General features: G+C 36.2%; 1 protein-coding gene across 1 annotated transcript in view; it reads left to right on the plus strand.

Moving 5' to 3' along the window:
- The window catches only part of PLA2R1 (phospholipase A2 receptor 1), a 122,591-nt gene that overhangs the window by 87,267 nt on the left and 17,755 nt on the right, over positions 1–17,569 (plus strand). Inside the window, 6 exon segments of the mRNA XM_089916029.1 lie at positions 3,184–3,287; positions 4,845–4,984; positions 12,717–12,834; positions 13,525–13,655; positions 14,025–14,172; positions 17,306–17,544. Coding sequence (XP_089772155.1) covers positions 3,184–3,287; positions 4,845–4,984; positions 12,717–12,834; positions 13,525–13,655; positions 14,025–14,172; positions 17,306–17,544 — 880 coding nt within the window.

Here is a 17,569-nt window from a genome sequence, read left to right on the forward strand (position 1 = left end):
AGAGAGGAAATAAATGAAATAGAAACAAAGAAAACAATAGCAAAAATCAATAACTAGAAGCTGGTTCTTTGAGAAGATCAACAAAATTGATAAACCATTAGCCAGACTCATCAAGAAAAAGAGAGGACTCAAATCAATAAAATTAGAAATGAAAAAGAAGTTAGAACAGACACCGCAGAAATACAAAGCATCCTAAGAGACTATTACAAGCAACTCTATGCCAATAAAATGGACAACCTGGAAGAAATGGACAAATTCTTAGAAAGGTGTAACCTTCTAAGACTGAACCAGGAAGAAATAGAAAATATGAACAGAACAATCACAAGCACTGAAATTGAAACTGTGATTAAAAATCTTCCAACAAACAAAAGTCCAGCACCAGATGGCTTCACAAGTGAATTCTATCAAACATTTAGAGAAGAGCTAACACCCATCCTTCTCAAACTCTTCCAAAAAATTGCAGAGGAAGGAACACTCCCAAACTCATTCTATGCGGCCACCATCACCCTGCTACAAAAACCAGACAAAGATACTACAAAAAAAAGAAAATTACAGACCAATATCATTAATGAATATAGATGCAAAAATCCTCAACAAAATGCTAGCAAACATAATCCAACAAAACAAGAAAAGGATCATACACCATGATCAAGTGGGATTTATCCCAGAGATGCAAAGGTTCCTCAATACACGCAAATCAACCAATGTGATACACCATATTACCATATTAACAAACAAACCATATGATCATCTCAATAGATGCAGAAAAAGCTTTTGACAAAATTCAACACCGATTTGTGATAAAAACTCTCCAGGAATTGGGCATAGAGGGAACCTACTTCAACATAATAAAGGCCATAAATGACAAACCCACAGCAAACATCATTCTCAATGGTGAAAAACTGAAAGCATTTCCTCTAAGGTCAGGAACAAGACAAGGATGTCCACTCTCACCACTATTATTCAACACAGTTTTGGAAGTCCTAGCCACAGCCATCAGAGAAGAAAAAGAAATAAAAGGAATACAAACGGGAAAAGAAGAGGTAAAACTGTTACTGTTTGCATATGACATGATACTATACATAGAGAATCCTAAAGATGCCACCAGAAAACTACTAGAGCTAATCAATGAATTTGGTAAAGTAGCAGGATACAAAATTAATGCACAGAAATCTCTTGCATTCCTATACACTAATGATGAAAAATCTGAAAGAGAAATTAAGGAAACACTCCCATTTACTATTGCAATAAAAAGAATGAAATACCTAGGAATAAACCTACATAGGGAGACAAAAGACCTGTATGCAGAAAACTATAAGACACCGATGAAAGAAATTAAAAATGATACCAACAGATGGAGAGATATACCACGTTCTTGGATTGGAAGAATCAACATTGTGAAAATGACTATACTACCCAAAGCAATCTACAGATTCAATGCAATCCCTATCAAATTACCAATGGCATTTTTTTACAGAACTAGAACAAAAAATCTTAAAATTTGTATGGAGACACAAAGGACTCCGAATAGCCAAAGCAGTCTTGAGGGAAAAAAACGGAGCTGGAGGAATCAGACTCCCTGACTTCAGACTATACTACAAAGCTACAGTAATCAAGACAATATGGTACTGGCACAAAAACAGAAATATAGATCAATGGGACAGGATAGAAAGCCCAGAGGTAAACCCACGCACCTATGGTCAACTAATCTATGACAAAGGAGGCAAGGATATACAATGGTGAAAAGGCAGTCTCTTCAATAAGTGGAGCTGGGAAAACTGGACAGCTACATGTAAAAGAATGAAATTAGAACACTCCCTAATACCATACACAAAAATAAACTCAAAATGGATTCGAGACCTAAATGTAAGACCGGACATTATAAAACTCTTAGAGGAAAACATAGGAAGAACACTCTTTGACATAAATCACAGCAAGGTCTTTTTTGATCCACCTCCTAGAGTAATGGAAATAAAACCAAAAATAAACAAATGGGACCTAATGAAACTTCAAAGCTTTTGCACAGCAAAGGAAACCATAAATAAGACAAAAAGACAACCCTCAGAATGGGCGAAAATATTTGCTAACAAGTCAATGGAAAAAGGATTAATCTCCAAAATATATAAACAGCTCATGCAGCTCAATATTAAAAAAACAAACAACCCAATCCAAAAATGGGCAGAAGACCTAAATAGACATATCTCCAAAGAAGGCATACAGGTGGCCAAGAACCACAAGAAAAGCTGCTCAACATCACTAATTATTAGAGAAATGCAAATCAAAACTACAGTGAGGTATCACCTCACACCAATTAGAATGGGCATCATCAGAAAATCTACAAACAACAAGTTCTGGAGAGGGTGTGGAGAAAGAGAACCTTCTTGCACTGTTGGTGGGAATGTAAATTGATACAGCCACTGTGGAGAACAGTTGGAGGTTCCTTAAAAAACGAAAAATAGAATTACCATATGACCCAGCAATCCCACTATTGGGCATATACCCTGAGAAAGCCATAATTCAAAAAGACACATTCACCCCAATGTTCATTGCAGCACTATTGACAATATCCAGGTCATGGAAGCAACCTAAATGCCCATCAACTGACGAATGGATAAAGGAAATGTGGTATATATATAGAATGGAATATTACTCAGCCATAGAAAGGAATGAAATTGGGTCATTTTTAGAGACGTGCATGGACCTAGAGACTGTCATACAGAGTGAAGTAAGTCAGAAAGAGAAAAACAAATATCGTATATTAATGCATACATGTGGAACCTAGAAAATGGCACAGGTGAACCGGTTTCCAGGGCAGAAATAAAGACACAGATGTAGAGAACAAACGTATGGACACCAAGGCGGGGAAATGGCAGCGGTGGTGGTGGTGGTGGTGTGATGAACTGGGAGATTGGGATTGACATGTTCACACTGATGTGTATAAAATGGATGACTAATAAGAACCTGCTGTATAAAAATAAAATTAAATTTTAAAAAATTTGTTGAATAGCCTTCAAACATTATCTTTAACTTACAAATTTTCATTTCCCTAACCACAGACGTGAATTTATTTTTAATTTAATAAAATATTATGCCTTCAGTCCATATCCCAGAACTCCAAAAATGGTGTTGGAGATTGAACGTGCAGAATGAGAGAAGACCTTTAATTTTTTGATTTTCCTGCAGCTGGAGAGATGGATCACCAGTAATATACCAGAACTGGGACAAAGGAAAAGAAGAATCCATGATTAATCAGAGCCAGAGATGTGGCTTCATTTCATCCATAACAGGTTATTTTGTTCATCCACTTTTGGGTTTATAATACAAACATAATTTTCAGAAGACTTGAAGTCTCCTTTTCATTGCATTAGTTCAGTGAGAAGGTTTTGTTTGGTTATTTTGGTTTTCAACTGAGTGTGTTTAATTTTATAAGTCTTAAGTCTTAAGGATGACCATTCCTACAGTTTATGCCATGCATTCATGTTCTTGAAAATAATTTACATCCAGATAAGTCCTTCCTCTTGAACCAAAACTACCAAAAATGGGCCCACTGAAATGGGTTAAAAATTGCCTGACAAATACTATTCTCTACGAAATTTCAACATGGGCCCATTTTTAAAAATCTCTTTGTAGGATCCAGTTTATAATTGGTCAGAACTTTAACCTCTGAAATTCACTTTCATTTTCCCATTTAAGAAAAATTTTCATTGAATTCAGTGTTCTTGTTTTAACACCAGGCATTAATTGCTACCTGCCTTAGAACACCAATTCTCTGCCAGTTGGATTTAGAAGTACGTGCACATTTAAGATGGGTTTTTAAATTCTATTCATCAATACAGTGTTATTGGGGTTGATTGTCCACTCATATCCATCCCGCTGTTTCTATCCAATAAAAGGTAATGATGTCCCTGACTCTAACAGATTCTCCCAAGTCAGGAGAGGGATAAACATGGAAAGCAATCTCTGATGTAAGGGCAGCTGCAGAGAAAGTTAAGAGAGGAAAAACCATGTTGTTAATCAGCTCGCTTTTGCCAGCAGGTGTCACAACAGCCTACAGAAAGGCTATTTGTGATTCTGGAAGAATGGCAGCTAATCGGCATTGAAAATAGCATTCTGGCCCCTCCTTCAGAATGCCAATATCTTTTTGGCTTATACCCCTCACACTAGAAAACTGAATCTGCCCTTGCAATTTACATGCATCCTTGCCCTATTCTGGAATTTGTAACTTGAATGCTAATGAAATGCATTCTATAAACCTTTACTCTGAAAATATAGCTCTTCTAATTAAAAGAACATTTTCCAAGAGACTGAGGACTTTGGGCTATATTCCTGAGGGCATGTCTCTAAATGTGTGTGTTTTGTTTAAGGGTCAGGGTTCAGAAGTGCTTCTTCCTTAGAAATTCCTGAGTTATTTTTTCTAAATTATTATATTTTTAATAATTATAAAGTAGAAATTATCATCTATTGTTTTAGAATTTTTTTATCTTGAGGTTGAATACTTTAAGTCAAAAATATTACTCTACAAAGTATTCTTTGGCTAACCAAGTCAAATATTCTTAAAACTTTCATCAGTTTTGTGATTGCAATCGCAGTATTTGTTTAGATTTTTTTTTTCTTTTGCATTTGCAAACTTTCTACATTCTTAAATTAGAATTACTGATTTGGCACCTTGCCCAGTTAGCTCTTGTCACTAGAGAATTCTATGATTAGTAGTTAAATTTAGTTCAATTTCTAGATTTAACAAAGTCTGGTAAACCACAGCAGTCATAAAAAAACAGTGACCACTAGAGAATGCCTACAAAGAGTCACCATTGTTTCTGGTCATTTCTAACCATTTTCTCTTCCAGGACTCTGGGCTAGTGAAGAGTGTTCAGTTTCTATGCCTAGCATCTGTAAGCGAAAAAAGTTTTGGATCATAGAGAAAGAGAAAGATACACCAAAAAAACATGGAACATGTCCCAAAGGATGGTTATATTTTGACTATAAGGTAAACTTGTTTTCAAAAAGTTGCTTTTGTTTCTCTTTTGTAGGTTTTAATTTTAGAAAGTAATCAAAAAGCAGGTGTGGCTTTGAAAAACTATGAGCTGTCCATTGGACCTGGAATTTTTTTGTCACAATTTTCAAGAGATTTGAGAAGTTTTCTATTTAGGGGCAGATCTCTTGAAATTAAAAGGTTTTGTCAAAAACAGCCTTGACACCACCCTTCATATGTATACTCAGTTTTTTCTACTGACATTGTCATTCATTGCACTGTATGACTGTTTCATTAGGTGGGATGTGGGTGCGTGCACATGTGTGTGGGCGTGTGTGTGCGTGTGGGCATGTGTGTGGGGGTGGGCATGTGTATCTAGGCCCTGTTCCCAAATGAGCTGTCAGTTCCAGAGGGCCCAGACTGTGTCTTCTTCTTTTGTGTCTTCCCTGCCTGGAGCCCTCATAGAGCTCTATCCGCCTTGTCAACTGCCTGACTAATAACGTAGCTCCGTCAACTTTGTCTTGAGCCTCATATAGCTGGCACTTCCATGCAGAATTGGATTTTTTTTCTAAATGGCCAGTGGGGATACTGTAAACTAGATTTATTATTTCTGATACTGTCTCCAATTAAGGCTGAGACTTCCCCTCTACTCCTTATGTTTTAAAATAAAATAACTTTATAAGCCTTAGGTGGAAGTAATTAAAATGTATCTCAAATTATAAATGTTTAACTCTTTTATAATTAAAAACTCAAACTGTGTCATAATTTCATATGCTAATATGAAATTGCTCCTCCATCATGGACAATTTTCAGTCTCTGTGTTTAGTTACATTGGTAGGGCATTGCTTCCCTTGTGATCTTCCTCTCATTGTTAATTTGTGAAATGGGGCCGTTTGGACTTAATACACATTTATTGAGCACCCACTACATATTTGGCACTGATATTTTTAACTGTGGTAATATTCACATAATATAGAATTTACCATCTTGACCGTTTTTAAATGTATAGTGCAGTAGTGTTAAGTATAATCACACTGCTGTGCAATGACTCTGCAAATGTTTTTCATCTTGTAAAACCGAAACTCTAAACCCATTAAACAACAACCCCTCATTCTCCCTCCCCACAGCCCCTGGCAACCACTATTCTACTTTGTCTCTATTAATTTGGCTACTTCGGACACCACATGTAAGTGGAATCATACAGTACTTGTCCTTTTGTAACTGGCTTATTTCACTTAGCACAGTGTCCTCCAGGCTCACCCATGTTGTAGCATGTGTCAGAATTTTCTTCCTTTTTAAGACTGAATAGTATTCCATTATATGTACATAACACATTTTGTTTTTCCATTTATCCACTGATGGACACTTGGGTTTCTTCTACCATGTAGCTGTTTCTGCTGGCAATTTCATACATATATAATGAATATATATAATGAATATATATATATAATGAATATATGTATAATGAATATATATATATTATATATATAATGAATATATATAATGGATATATATATATTTCTTGTTTTATTGAATTTTTAAAATACACAGAATTGTTATCCCATCTGACCTATGAGAAGACTGAGTCTAATAAAATTGTGTGTTTTTTCTGAAACTTACAGCGAATAAGTGTCAGGCTGAGAATCAACCTTAAGTTTTTTGACCCTGAGTCTTGTCCCTTTCCTACAGCTGCCACTTCATATAAGAACTTAAGAATTACCAACCACCTTAGCCCTATGACACAATCAGTCCGGGGGCACTGTGAAATATTTTCTAAAATAATATAGTCATTCTCTAAAATGTTATATAGTATTGAGACACACTATTTTTAATAGTTGATACCTTCAGTCTGCTTCTTATTTTCTCAAACCATAAACTCTTTCTACCAGTTGTAAATTATTTATACATTTCAATATGACAAACGTAGCAAATATTCAATAGAACTTGAGTATAACTAAGGTTTTTATTAAAACCTTTGACAATTAGCTTTTTATTGTGGTAAAATATGCATAACATAAAATATGCCATTTAAACCATTTACAAGTATACAATTCAGTGGCATTAATTACATTCACAATGTTATTCAACTACCACTTCTATTTCCAAAACTTATCATCATCCCAGACAGAAACTCTGTAATTGGTTAAGCAATAGCTCTCTATTCCCCATCCCCTCTAGCCCACAGTAAGCTCTAATCTATTTTCCATCTCTATGAATTTGCCTATTCTAGATAATTCATATAAATGAACTCATACAATATTTTCCTTTTGTGGCTGGCTTATTTCACTTAGCATAATGTTTTCAGGGTTAACCCATGTTATAGTATGTATCAGAACTTCATTCCTTTTTATGACTGAATAATATTCCATGCCACATTTTGTTTACCCATTCATCTGTTGATGGACTTTGGTTATTTCCACTTTTTAGCTATTGTGAATAAATCGGCTATGAACATTGGCACACAAGTATCTGTTGGAGTCCCTGCTTTCACTTCTTTGGGGTATATACCTAGGAGTGGAATTGCTATATCATATGCTAATTCTATGTTTAACTTTTTGAAGAACGAGCAAACTGTTTTCCACAGTGGCTGAACCATTTTACAATCCTGCCAACAGTGTATGCTAGCAATTTTTCCTCATCCTTGACAACACTTGTTTTTGTTTTTTTTTTTGACAACACTTGTTATTACCTGTCTTTTTGATTACTGCCAACACTAGAGTCTAGTGTTATCTCACTAGATTTGGTTTTGATTTGCATTTCCCTAATGACTAATGATGTTGAGCATCTTCTCATGTGCTTATTGACCATTTGTATATAGTCTTTGGAAAAATGTCTATTCGACTCCTTTGCCCACTTTTTTATTTGGGTTGTTTGTCTTTTTGTTATTGAATTGTAGGAGCTCTTTATATAAAACGCTTATCAGATATATGTTTTGTAGGTATTTTCTCTCATTCTTTAGGTTGTCTTTTTACTTTATTGATAATGTCCTTTGGTGCACAAAAGTTTTTAATTTTAATGAAGTTCAATTTCTCTAATTTTTCTTCTGTTGCTCATGCTTTTGGTGTCATATCTAAGAATATGTTGCTAAATCCAAGTTCATAAATATTTACCTCATGTTTTCTTCTAAGAGCTTTATGGTTTTAGCTCTTATATTTAGGTTTTGATCCATTTTTAGTTAATTCTTGTATCTGACAGTTTTTCACAACTATTAAAACAAGTGCATCCCATGTATAAAAAAGAATATTTTAAGGAAATTCATGACAAGTCATACCCTTGGCATTAGAGAAATAATTCTTAGAAACTTACAATGGTTGCTTTTGGTTTACCCTTGGCCATTGTCCTTTCCTTAAACTTTCTTATCTACATAGCTTAGCTATATTCCATGTTTCCTCCTGTGTAAACATGGGGAGTATGTACACATATGGGCATGATAATGGTGATGGTGCAGCAGACCCAGGGCAAAAGAACAAGTGAATGCTTCCTTTGAAAGAATAAGAAGGGGCATGAGTAAAGCACAGACACACACATGAGAGGAGAAGGGCTTTCTGAGGCTAACTATGGAGCAGGATTAAAACACCCTCATGTAGCTCAGAGGGTCTTTTTAATTTTTATTGATAACTAGTAGCTAGATCAGTGGTTCACAGCCCTGATCAAATATTTAGAATCACCAGGTGAGCTTTCTAAAAATATCAAGGTGCAGGTGACATCCCAAAGATTCTGATTTAATTGATCTGCATGGGATCCAGGCATCAGTATTTTTTAAGAGCTCCCTTGGTTATTCTAATGTGCAGCCAATAATTGCCCAGCAATGCAACAGTTACACAACTTAGTCTTCTAATCATTCAGAGGATTTGATTACTAAGGATAGGGTCACAGCAGGCTTCATGAGAGGGTGACCTTTTACAGAGTGAGATTTCAGGGTCCCCAAGTGTGTCTCCCCACCCACAGTGCTCTCCCCTGCATATTAATGGCTAAAATCCCACCACTGGAGTCTCATGCCTTTGCCTTAACACTTTCCATTATGTTTTTTAAGGGAAATATTTCTGAGATGGCCTCATCTGTCACCTACACTTTGGGATAAGTGGGTTTATCAGATCATTAGAAAAGGTGGGAATAGGAGGGTTAATAGTTGAGAGGAGTGGAAAGCCCAGTGGGCATAGTTCTGACTAACAAAAAAAAGCTACAGAAGGAGAACTGGGAGATAGCAACGACAGACATTACTCACTTCAGAATTATGAATAAGCGTCACTGTATTATGTTCCACTAAACTTTGCTTCTTGTTTGTCAGCTTCCTAGGACAAATTTTCATTGGTTATTTCTAAGAAAAAAATCCCACTTGGTTGACTCTTCACCTTTAAGAGTTTCAAAACTGAGATACCAGAAGTTAAGTGTCTTTTATCATTTCTCATAAATTATTTTCCCCATGTTTGATGATGTAAAAGAGGTTTGACCAGGGATTACCCCAGGAAGAGTGAGTCATCTAAGATACTTGTCACAGCAGAGTTGTATGTAAGAGGAAGAAATTCTCTGTGTATATTAGATTAACTCTTGTGCTTCTACTTATACATTTTTATTCAGGGACCTGGATTTAGTGCTGATGGCTGCTTTGCACCATCTAATTTTGGATTAGCCAATATTTGGTTTCATGCACGACACAGTTTTTCCTTAAAAAAAAAACAACTCTCTCCTCTTTTAAATTATTCAAATTCTTAGCACCTTATTCATTCATTGCATTTAAATATGCTGGATATTGGCAACTCAATGGTGAGGAAAACAAATATAATCCCTTCTCTTTGGGAGCTTACAGACTAGAGGGGGAGAAAACATTAGCAAATTATGAAAATAACTCTAATTTACAACTGTGACACAAGCGATGGAGAGTTATACAGTTCCATAAAAGTATATAACAGGAGGACCTGACTGAGGTGGTCAGAAGGACAGGAAACATTAAAAGTAGGGGAAACTACATGTACTAAGGACCTGTGGTGAGAAGGAATGTGACATATTGAAGAAAGTAAAAGAAGCATAGAGAACTAGAATGTAGAAAGTGAGACAAAAGTAGGCAAGGGCGATTATTGTGTTAAGAGTTTCTGGTTTTTATCCTAAGAGCAATAGGAAACCCTGAAGGGTTTTAACTAAAGAGGGATATGATCATCAGGGTTGAGTTTTGAAAAGAAAGAATCATTCAGGCTGCAGTACCAAAGATAGACTGGAGGAAGGTGAGGTTGAGGAAAGTAAGAGCAGTTAGAAAGATATTGCGATAGTCCAAGCAAGAGATAAGTCCTTTGGGCTAAGATGATGGTGGCAGAGACTGTGGGGTGGTGGGAATAGGGAGAGTGGTGAAGGTCTCAGAAATGAGACGTCCAAATGGTAGGACCGAAGGGGTGATGAAGGTGACTGAAGGGTGAGAAGACGCTCAGGTTTCAGATTTAGGTAAATGCATGACTGACTATGCCATTCAATGTCAGTAAGAACACTGAAAAAGGACCAAATTTGGGAGGAAGATCATGAATTCCACTTTCAAGTACTGAACTGGAAATGACTTTGAGACAAAAGAGTTTTATATTCAAAACTCGTTTGGAATACAGTAAGGTATCCTTAATTCACAGTAATATCAGAGATGCATTAAACTTGATCACATTTTGCAAATCAGTAATAAACAATTTAAAATTGAGGGTGTTGTACTCCATCTTGCTACTTTGCTTTAATTATGGACACAATTTCAAAGTGTGTTAGTAAACATGTTATATTTTTAGAAACAATGAAGTTGTGGCAATGGGGGTCTACACTCCCATACTCAAGCTGGTAAATCCTGGCTGAGGCAAACAGGGTGGGGGGTGGGGGCTGGGTGGGAAGCGGGGGTATGTGTGTGTGTTTTCTGGAGAGATTTATTGAGCTAAATGAAACAGTGAGGTTCATTGGTATTTATGAATGGTTCATTAGTGCAACTACCTGAACACAAGGTGAATTCGCATTAAATGATAAGACTTCCTAATAATTAGTATGCGCCACTCTTTGGAATTTGTAATTAGAGGAAAGAGGCAGAATGAAAGGAAATTGATAAAAGGGTAGTTGTTATAAAATTAAAACCCTTTAAAGCCAATTCCATTTCTTTGTGAAGCAAATAAGGTAAAGGGGATCAGAAGAAGAGAAAATGTACTTCCTCTCTTAGTTGGCAACTCAAATTCAGCCTAGATCAGAGTTTCTGGTTTTTATCCTAAGAACAGTGGAAAATCCCTGAAGGGTGACACGTTCGGAATTGGGTTCTGAAAAGAATTACCTGAGCAGTATTGACATTAGGGGCTGGATAATTCCTTGTTGTGAGGGACTGACCGGTGCATTATAGAATGTTTAGCAGCATCCCTGGTCTCAATTCACTAGCTGTCAATAGCAGTCACCACCCCCTCCCCCCTTGAACTGTGACAACCAAAATGTCTCTAGACATTATGAAGATATCACCTGAGGAGCAAAGTGGCCTTGTTTGAGAACCACTGGACTAAATCTAGAATCCTGAGAATGTCATTTGACAATCATTTCAGGGTCTATTGGCTTTTACTTTGTTGCATAAATATTTACTGAGGACCTTGTTTGTTTTGCTGTTCAAAGAGGAGCAACACTTAGTCCCTCTGCTTTGTAAGGAGTCTATGACAGTAGGGAAGGGATGGGGGACTGATAAACTTAGAAATTAAAGAAGGATGCAGAAGGATGCGCTCTCACGTGGCATGGAGGTTGCCACATTAGCCTAGAATAATCTTGTAGCTGGGATTTTCTCAGTGGCAGACCTCAAGATCACACCTATCAATGACCAGGGTTGGCTATGTTCATTAATGAGAGAATAATCCACATGGAATATTTTTGGCATAAAGTCTCTCCTGACTTTTCTGGAACTTTGCCTGATCTGTTACAGCCTTTCTCTTCTATCTTTCCCTCTCCCCTGACTCCATATAGCCCAACTAACATGATTAAATTTCACTGAGCTTGGTGAGGGGGTGATTTTCTTCAACTTGCCTGATCTGCCTAGCAGTTACCATTCCATATTTCTCATCCCATAATAAGTAACCCCTGCCACGCCACAGACATGATTCTCTCTCGAGTGAAAATCAACTCTCACTGCCAAACCCCACAGCCTTCTTTCTGAGTTCCTTTTGACCTTGTTGGCACCCCTCCCCTTTGTTTCTCCTTCCTAGGTTTCCTTGGTCCTCCCTTGCTTTTCTTCCCATTGGGCTCATTTTTTTCTTTTCTGGTTCTTCCTCATTGACTTTTGGATCACACGGCTGACTCCAAGTATTTAGTGAATTTAAATACCTGATGTGGTTTGATTCCTCAATATTCCTCTCTCACTTAAAGTGAGGAAGCGTATTTGTAAATAAAATGGAACAAATCTATTAACTGCCACCGAAAGAAATATTTTCAAGATTAAACCCTCCACTGTAAACTCTGCAGTCAGGCTGGCTCCTTTTTAGAAGGAATGCTATTTTTCCTTGAGCTGAAGACATCGTTCTGACATCCTGCATCCTCTGTTCCCGCCTGATGCAAATGTACAAAAGGCACTGACTCACCCTGAAAGCTGGTCCTCTTTGTTTTTCTTTCACACCTCTGGAGCAGCTGGGGGGAGGAAAAAAAAAAGAGTCATTTCTGTGCAAGAAAATTATAAAAAATTTTCAAAGCTGGTCCTCAGTATCTTTAGGAAACTTTTAATTCATTTAGGAAAATATGGAAATGAATGCTTTTTTGGACATTTTTATAGTGCCTTTTGATGAAAATCCCCAAGGACCCAAGCGATTGGAAGAACTGGACATCTGCTCAAGATTTTTGTGTTGAAGAAGGGGGGACACTTGTCGCCATTGAAAATGAGGTGGAACAAGGTAGAGTACTCAATGTTCAATCAGGCAAAAATCACCATTTTTATTCAAGCGTCTGTTAAAATATTCCTCCAAAATACTAACATTTCCAAATCAACATTTTAAGTATTATATTGCTGGTGACACGTACGTTTTCAGTTTGACCTATAAGGTTTATATCATGACATCTGTAAAAGTTAGTACACTCCATTGTTTACAAACTGCTGATTTTTGGGAGTCTTTTGTCTCACCAGGCGTAGTGGAAAGAATAAGGATATATTTATGATCGGCATTTCAAAATGGCTAAAATAATCTGAGGTATAATCTATTATAATTGCATGGTATAATTTTTTAGATCCCTTTAGAGTTACCTACACACTTTCATTTGCTATTTAGGCAATAATCGTATACTTTAGTTAAGTATAATGGATAAACCCTCTTTTGTTTAGAAAGGCATTGAATGAACACTGGAAATTGTTTTACTAATGATATGATGAAATCCCAGGCTTAGCCAGCTAATTGCTGTCAATTTAAACTGAACAAAAGTGACAGAGACAGCATCATCTTAATAAGGACAAAGTAACAAATTCCTACCGTTGATTCGTAATTAAGTTTTGCTATCATTTAAATAAAATCATAGCTATAAACAGAATTTGATGATTACCCAAATGGTTTATATGGTATTAAATTTGATAATGTATTCTTATTTTTCAGCTTTCATTACTAAGAATCTTTTTGGCCATACCACTAATGTGTGGATAGGGTTACAAAATGATGATTATGAAAAATGGCTAAATGGAAGGCCCATGTCATATTCTAATTGGTCCCCATTTGATATAGTAAATGTAAGTTTTAAGATTTATTTTTTAGAAATCATTTTAGCAAGAGATCCTATTTGAGACTTGTTTACTGAAGTTTTTCTTTTTTTTACTTCCTATATTTTGTAGGCATAAATTTTTATTAGTTGGTTAATATATTAATTTTTAATAATGTAATTTCATATAATTGTCATGTGTTCCATGAATATAATTTCTTTACTCATCACAATAATTATTTATTTTGTGGGTTATGAACTGATTTGTGAACAGGTTTATTAAATGCAAATAAAGGAATAATAGTGTTTGAATTTTTAAAATTATGTCCTTAATAAAAATATCAATGTTATAATAACGTTATATGTTACCATTTTTAAAAAAACATGTATTCTTTTGAAGATTCCAAGTCATAACACCACCGAAGTTCAAAAACGCATTCCTCTCTGTGCCTTGCTGTCAAATAATCCTAATTTTCATTTCACTGGAAAATGGTATTTTGAAGACTGTAGAGAAGAAGGCTATGGGTTTGTTTGTGAAAAAATGCAGGGTAAGAAATATTTGTTTTTTTATTCCTTTCATTTCCATGGCCCACTCTTCTCTTCCACATTTGTTTTACACACTGTATAGATGATAGTTTCATAGCTAAGTGCCAGCACTTATTTTTTAAGTCACTTAATCTCCACTATCTCAGGGTTGTGCCCCCTAGTGGGGTTCTAAGGACTCCAGAGACCACTTGAGTGATGACCAAGTTTATGCATCCATCTTGGTCATATTAAAAGGCTTTACTGCTTGTTCTAGGATTATGTGTCTGTTCAGATATTTTTAAAAAGACACTGAAAATATGTTGGAAGAGAGTCAAGGAAATAAACCAACTCAATACTTACTCCTTTCTTGGAACCCTAAAATGGTCTCTGTGGCTAAATATGGCAAACAGCACGTTTCTAGATATCAGAACCCCCAATGACTTCTGGTATGAAATACCAAAGCTATAGTATTACAGGTAGCCAGTGGGGGATGAACAATGTGAATGCACTGTAAGTGACCTTGAGTAACAAAAATAAAAAGAATAACAACAATAGCTCACATCTCATGCTTTTACTGAGTCCCAGGCTTCCCTAGAAGGCCATAATTTGTGTCTGGAGCTGTGTGGAATTCTAGGCAGCCTAGGATACATATGCTTACTTGGAATATGAATTATACCTCTCAGTGTTGCATACATCTGAACTCTTTGATGATACTAAGTATCAACCCATCCTCAGAAAAGCAGTTCCAGAGAAATCCTCTTTCCTAGTTCACAGTTATCACTTTAGCATGGTAGTGGTCAGGAAATGAAAGATACCAGATCAGCTATAGCAAGAGTATTATGAGAAGAGCAGAGTCTCGTCAGAAAAGAAATAATATCAATACGTCATTACTTGTACACTTATGATACGCCTGGCACTGTGCCTTGCTTTTTATAAGTATTGTGCCATAAAGTCCTCCCGACACTTCTATGAAGTAAGTAAAAGTCTCCACATTTTACAGATGAGGAAATTGAGGCTTAGGAAAAATAAGTAACATACTCAAGTTCTCTCAAATACAATGATTCTATTCCCGGACCTTGATGTCGCTCTCTTCTTGAAATGTACTCTCTGACCACTTTCTCTCTTTGATATTTTTGGGACTAATAATGTTTATGTTCTTTTGGAGACAGTATAGAGCAGTGGTGGTGGAGTTCAAATCCCACCTGGGTTCCTATTCCACCTCTATAAATAAACTGTTAGTCAAGTTTATTATCTTCTCTGAACCTTGATTTCTGCATCTGTAAAATGGAATAATAACTATCTCACAGACTCTACATATATACAATGCTTAGCAAGTTCCTAGCACGTGTCTAACAAACAATTGTTGCTTTTGTTATTATTGTTTCTATTATATTATTATTCAACTACACAAGTTCTTGTAGTCTACAGTGAATATGCAAATTCTGACTCCTCTTCTTTGTGTGCCATGTGAGTATGTGTTTACATTGGGTTTCGAACCTAAAGTCTTTGATCTGCCTGAAAGAATAAAGATATCTGAATAAAAAGAGAGATAAGGGCAAAGTCAAGACCCCCAATTTTGAACTTGGTTTCAGGTGGATCTTTCTCAGGGCAGCAGATGGCAAAATCATAGTGCTCAAAATCACTTATGTTTTGAAACTTGATGAAACCAATAACATAGGGAGAAACTCATATATGTGAAAATACAGGGGCATGACCTAGTGGGGAAAACCAGTTAAATTGGTATTTGGGTCACACATACAAAGAATTTCAGTTACTTTAATTTTAAAAATTGTTATCATTTTTAAATGGCTACTTTGGTATTATGTTGCTTTGTATAAATAACATTGGTACATCAGATGGCAAATAGACTTCTACAAAGAAAAAGAGATGATGAAAGTGTGGTCCATCAAAATTTAATTGGTGAATAGATTAATTTTACTTTGGTTTTACAATATGTACTACTGCTATACTGAGGTAACAGTTTCAGGAAAAGTCAAAGCCTCACCCTGCCATTTTTGTTTGGGAGAGTGTGACAAGAAGAGGAGAGGAGAGCAAGAAGCAGCATTTATTGAGTGCCTGCTGTGTTCCACGTCCTATAGTAGGTGCTCTTTGTGCATATCTCCTTGAATTTTACCCACACGCCTCTAACGAAGGCCTTAGTAATCTCTTACAGACCAGAAATTTAAAGTTTAGAGAGATTAACTAATTTGGCCATTTAGGGTCAGGACTGCGATTGAGTCCCAGGTCTTCGGACCTACCCACCATGCTCCTTTTCAACCCCAAACGTGGATAAAAACCAGTATACAGAGAGAAATCCCAGCCACCTTGGATCAGACAGTTGAGAAAGGCTTACCTTTTTTGTGTGTTTTAGGATGCCTAAACTCGGCCTAAAGATAGTACAGAACAAAAAGGCAAATGCACATAGTAAAGAGGAAACATCTATATGTAACACATGAGCTTGGTTCTCACTTGATCACAGCCACTCATTTATACAAAGCACCAATGATCATGTGTGGGAAAACCTTGTCTTTTAATTTATAAATCTTGACTCTGATAGGTGACATATTAATAGTAATGGTTTCTAAGAACTGTGTGTATTTCTAAGCATTAACTTATTTTTTAACTTCTCTTTAGACATTATACATGTTAGCATTAAACATGATAGCAACTATCATACAGTCCCAAAAGTTTAATAAAGTATTATATTTGAGAATATGCACTTGTAAATTGTGTTTGCAAAGCAGTGTTTGACTACGTTATATATGTTAATACTCTCTCAGTAAGTATTAAGTTCTGCCAGCAGCATGTGTTAGGCTGCGTGTACCTAGTAGAAGTAAGCTTGCCTAAGGAGACCCTATCAGTTCCACCAAAAAGTGGTCAGTTTGACAAGGGATTGTCAAAACTGGGAAATCTAGAAATGATTCAATATATGTTTATATATATATTTAAAACTCATTCATTAAATTTCCTAAGTGTTTTCATTCTTTAGTATCCCCTATGCTTACAGGTATTGTCTTCATTTTGAAATAGTCAATTCTGGGAAGAAAAACTCTGATGTTAACGACAGCACGGATCATTGTATAGGGATCCATGCTAAGCTTTGCCTCCCCCTTCCCATCCAGGTTCTACAAATAATTTTTGTTGTTCTTTTTCTAGATACTTCTGGACACAGTATAAATACATCTGATATGTACCCAATCCCCAATACCTTAGAATATGGAAACAGAACTTACAAAATAATTAATGAAAATATGACTTGGTATACAGCACTAAAAACCTGCCTGATGCACGGAGCAGAACTGGTCAGCATTACAGACCAGTACCACCAGTCTTTCCTCACTGTTATCCTCAACCGGCTAGGACATGCCCACTGGATTGGACTGTTCACTGAAGATGTAGGTGTCCTAAAATCCCTTGGAC

Source organism: Delphinapterus leucas, chromosome 8 (assembly GCF_059928025.1).
Source record: "Delphinapterus leucas isolate spDelLeu-1000000601 "Yukka" chromosome 8, BTC_Dleu_Yukka2, whole genome shotgun sequence".
Classification (NCBI taxonomy): domain Eukaryota; kingdom Metazoa; phylum Chordata; class Mammalia; order Artiodactyla; family Monodontidae; genus Delphinapterus; species Delphinapterus leucas.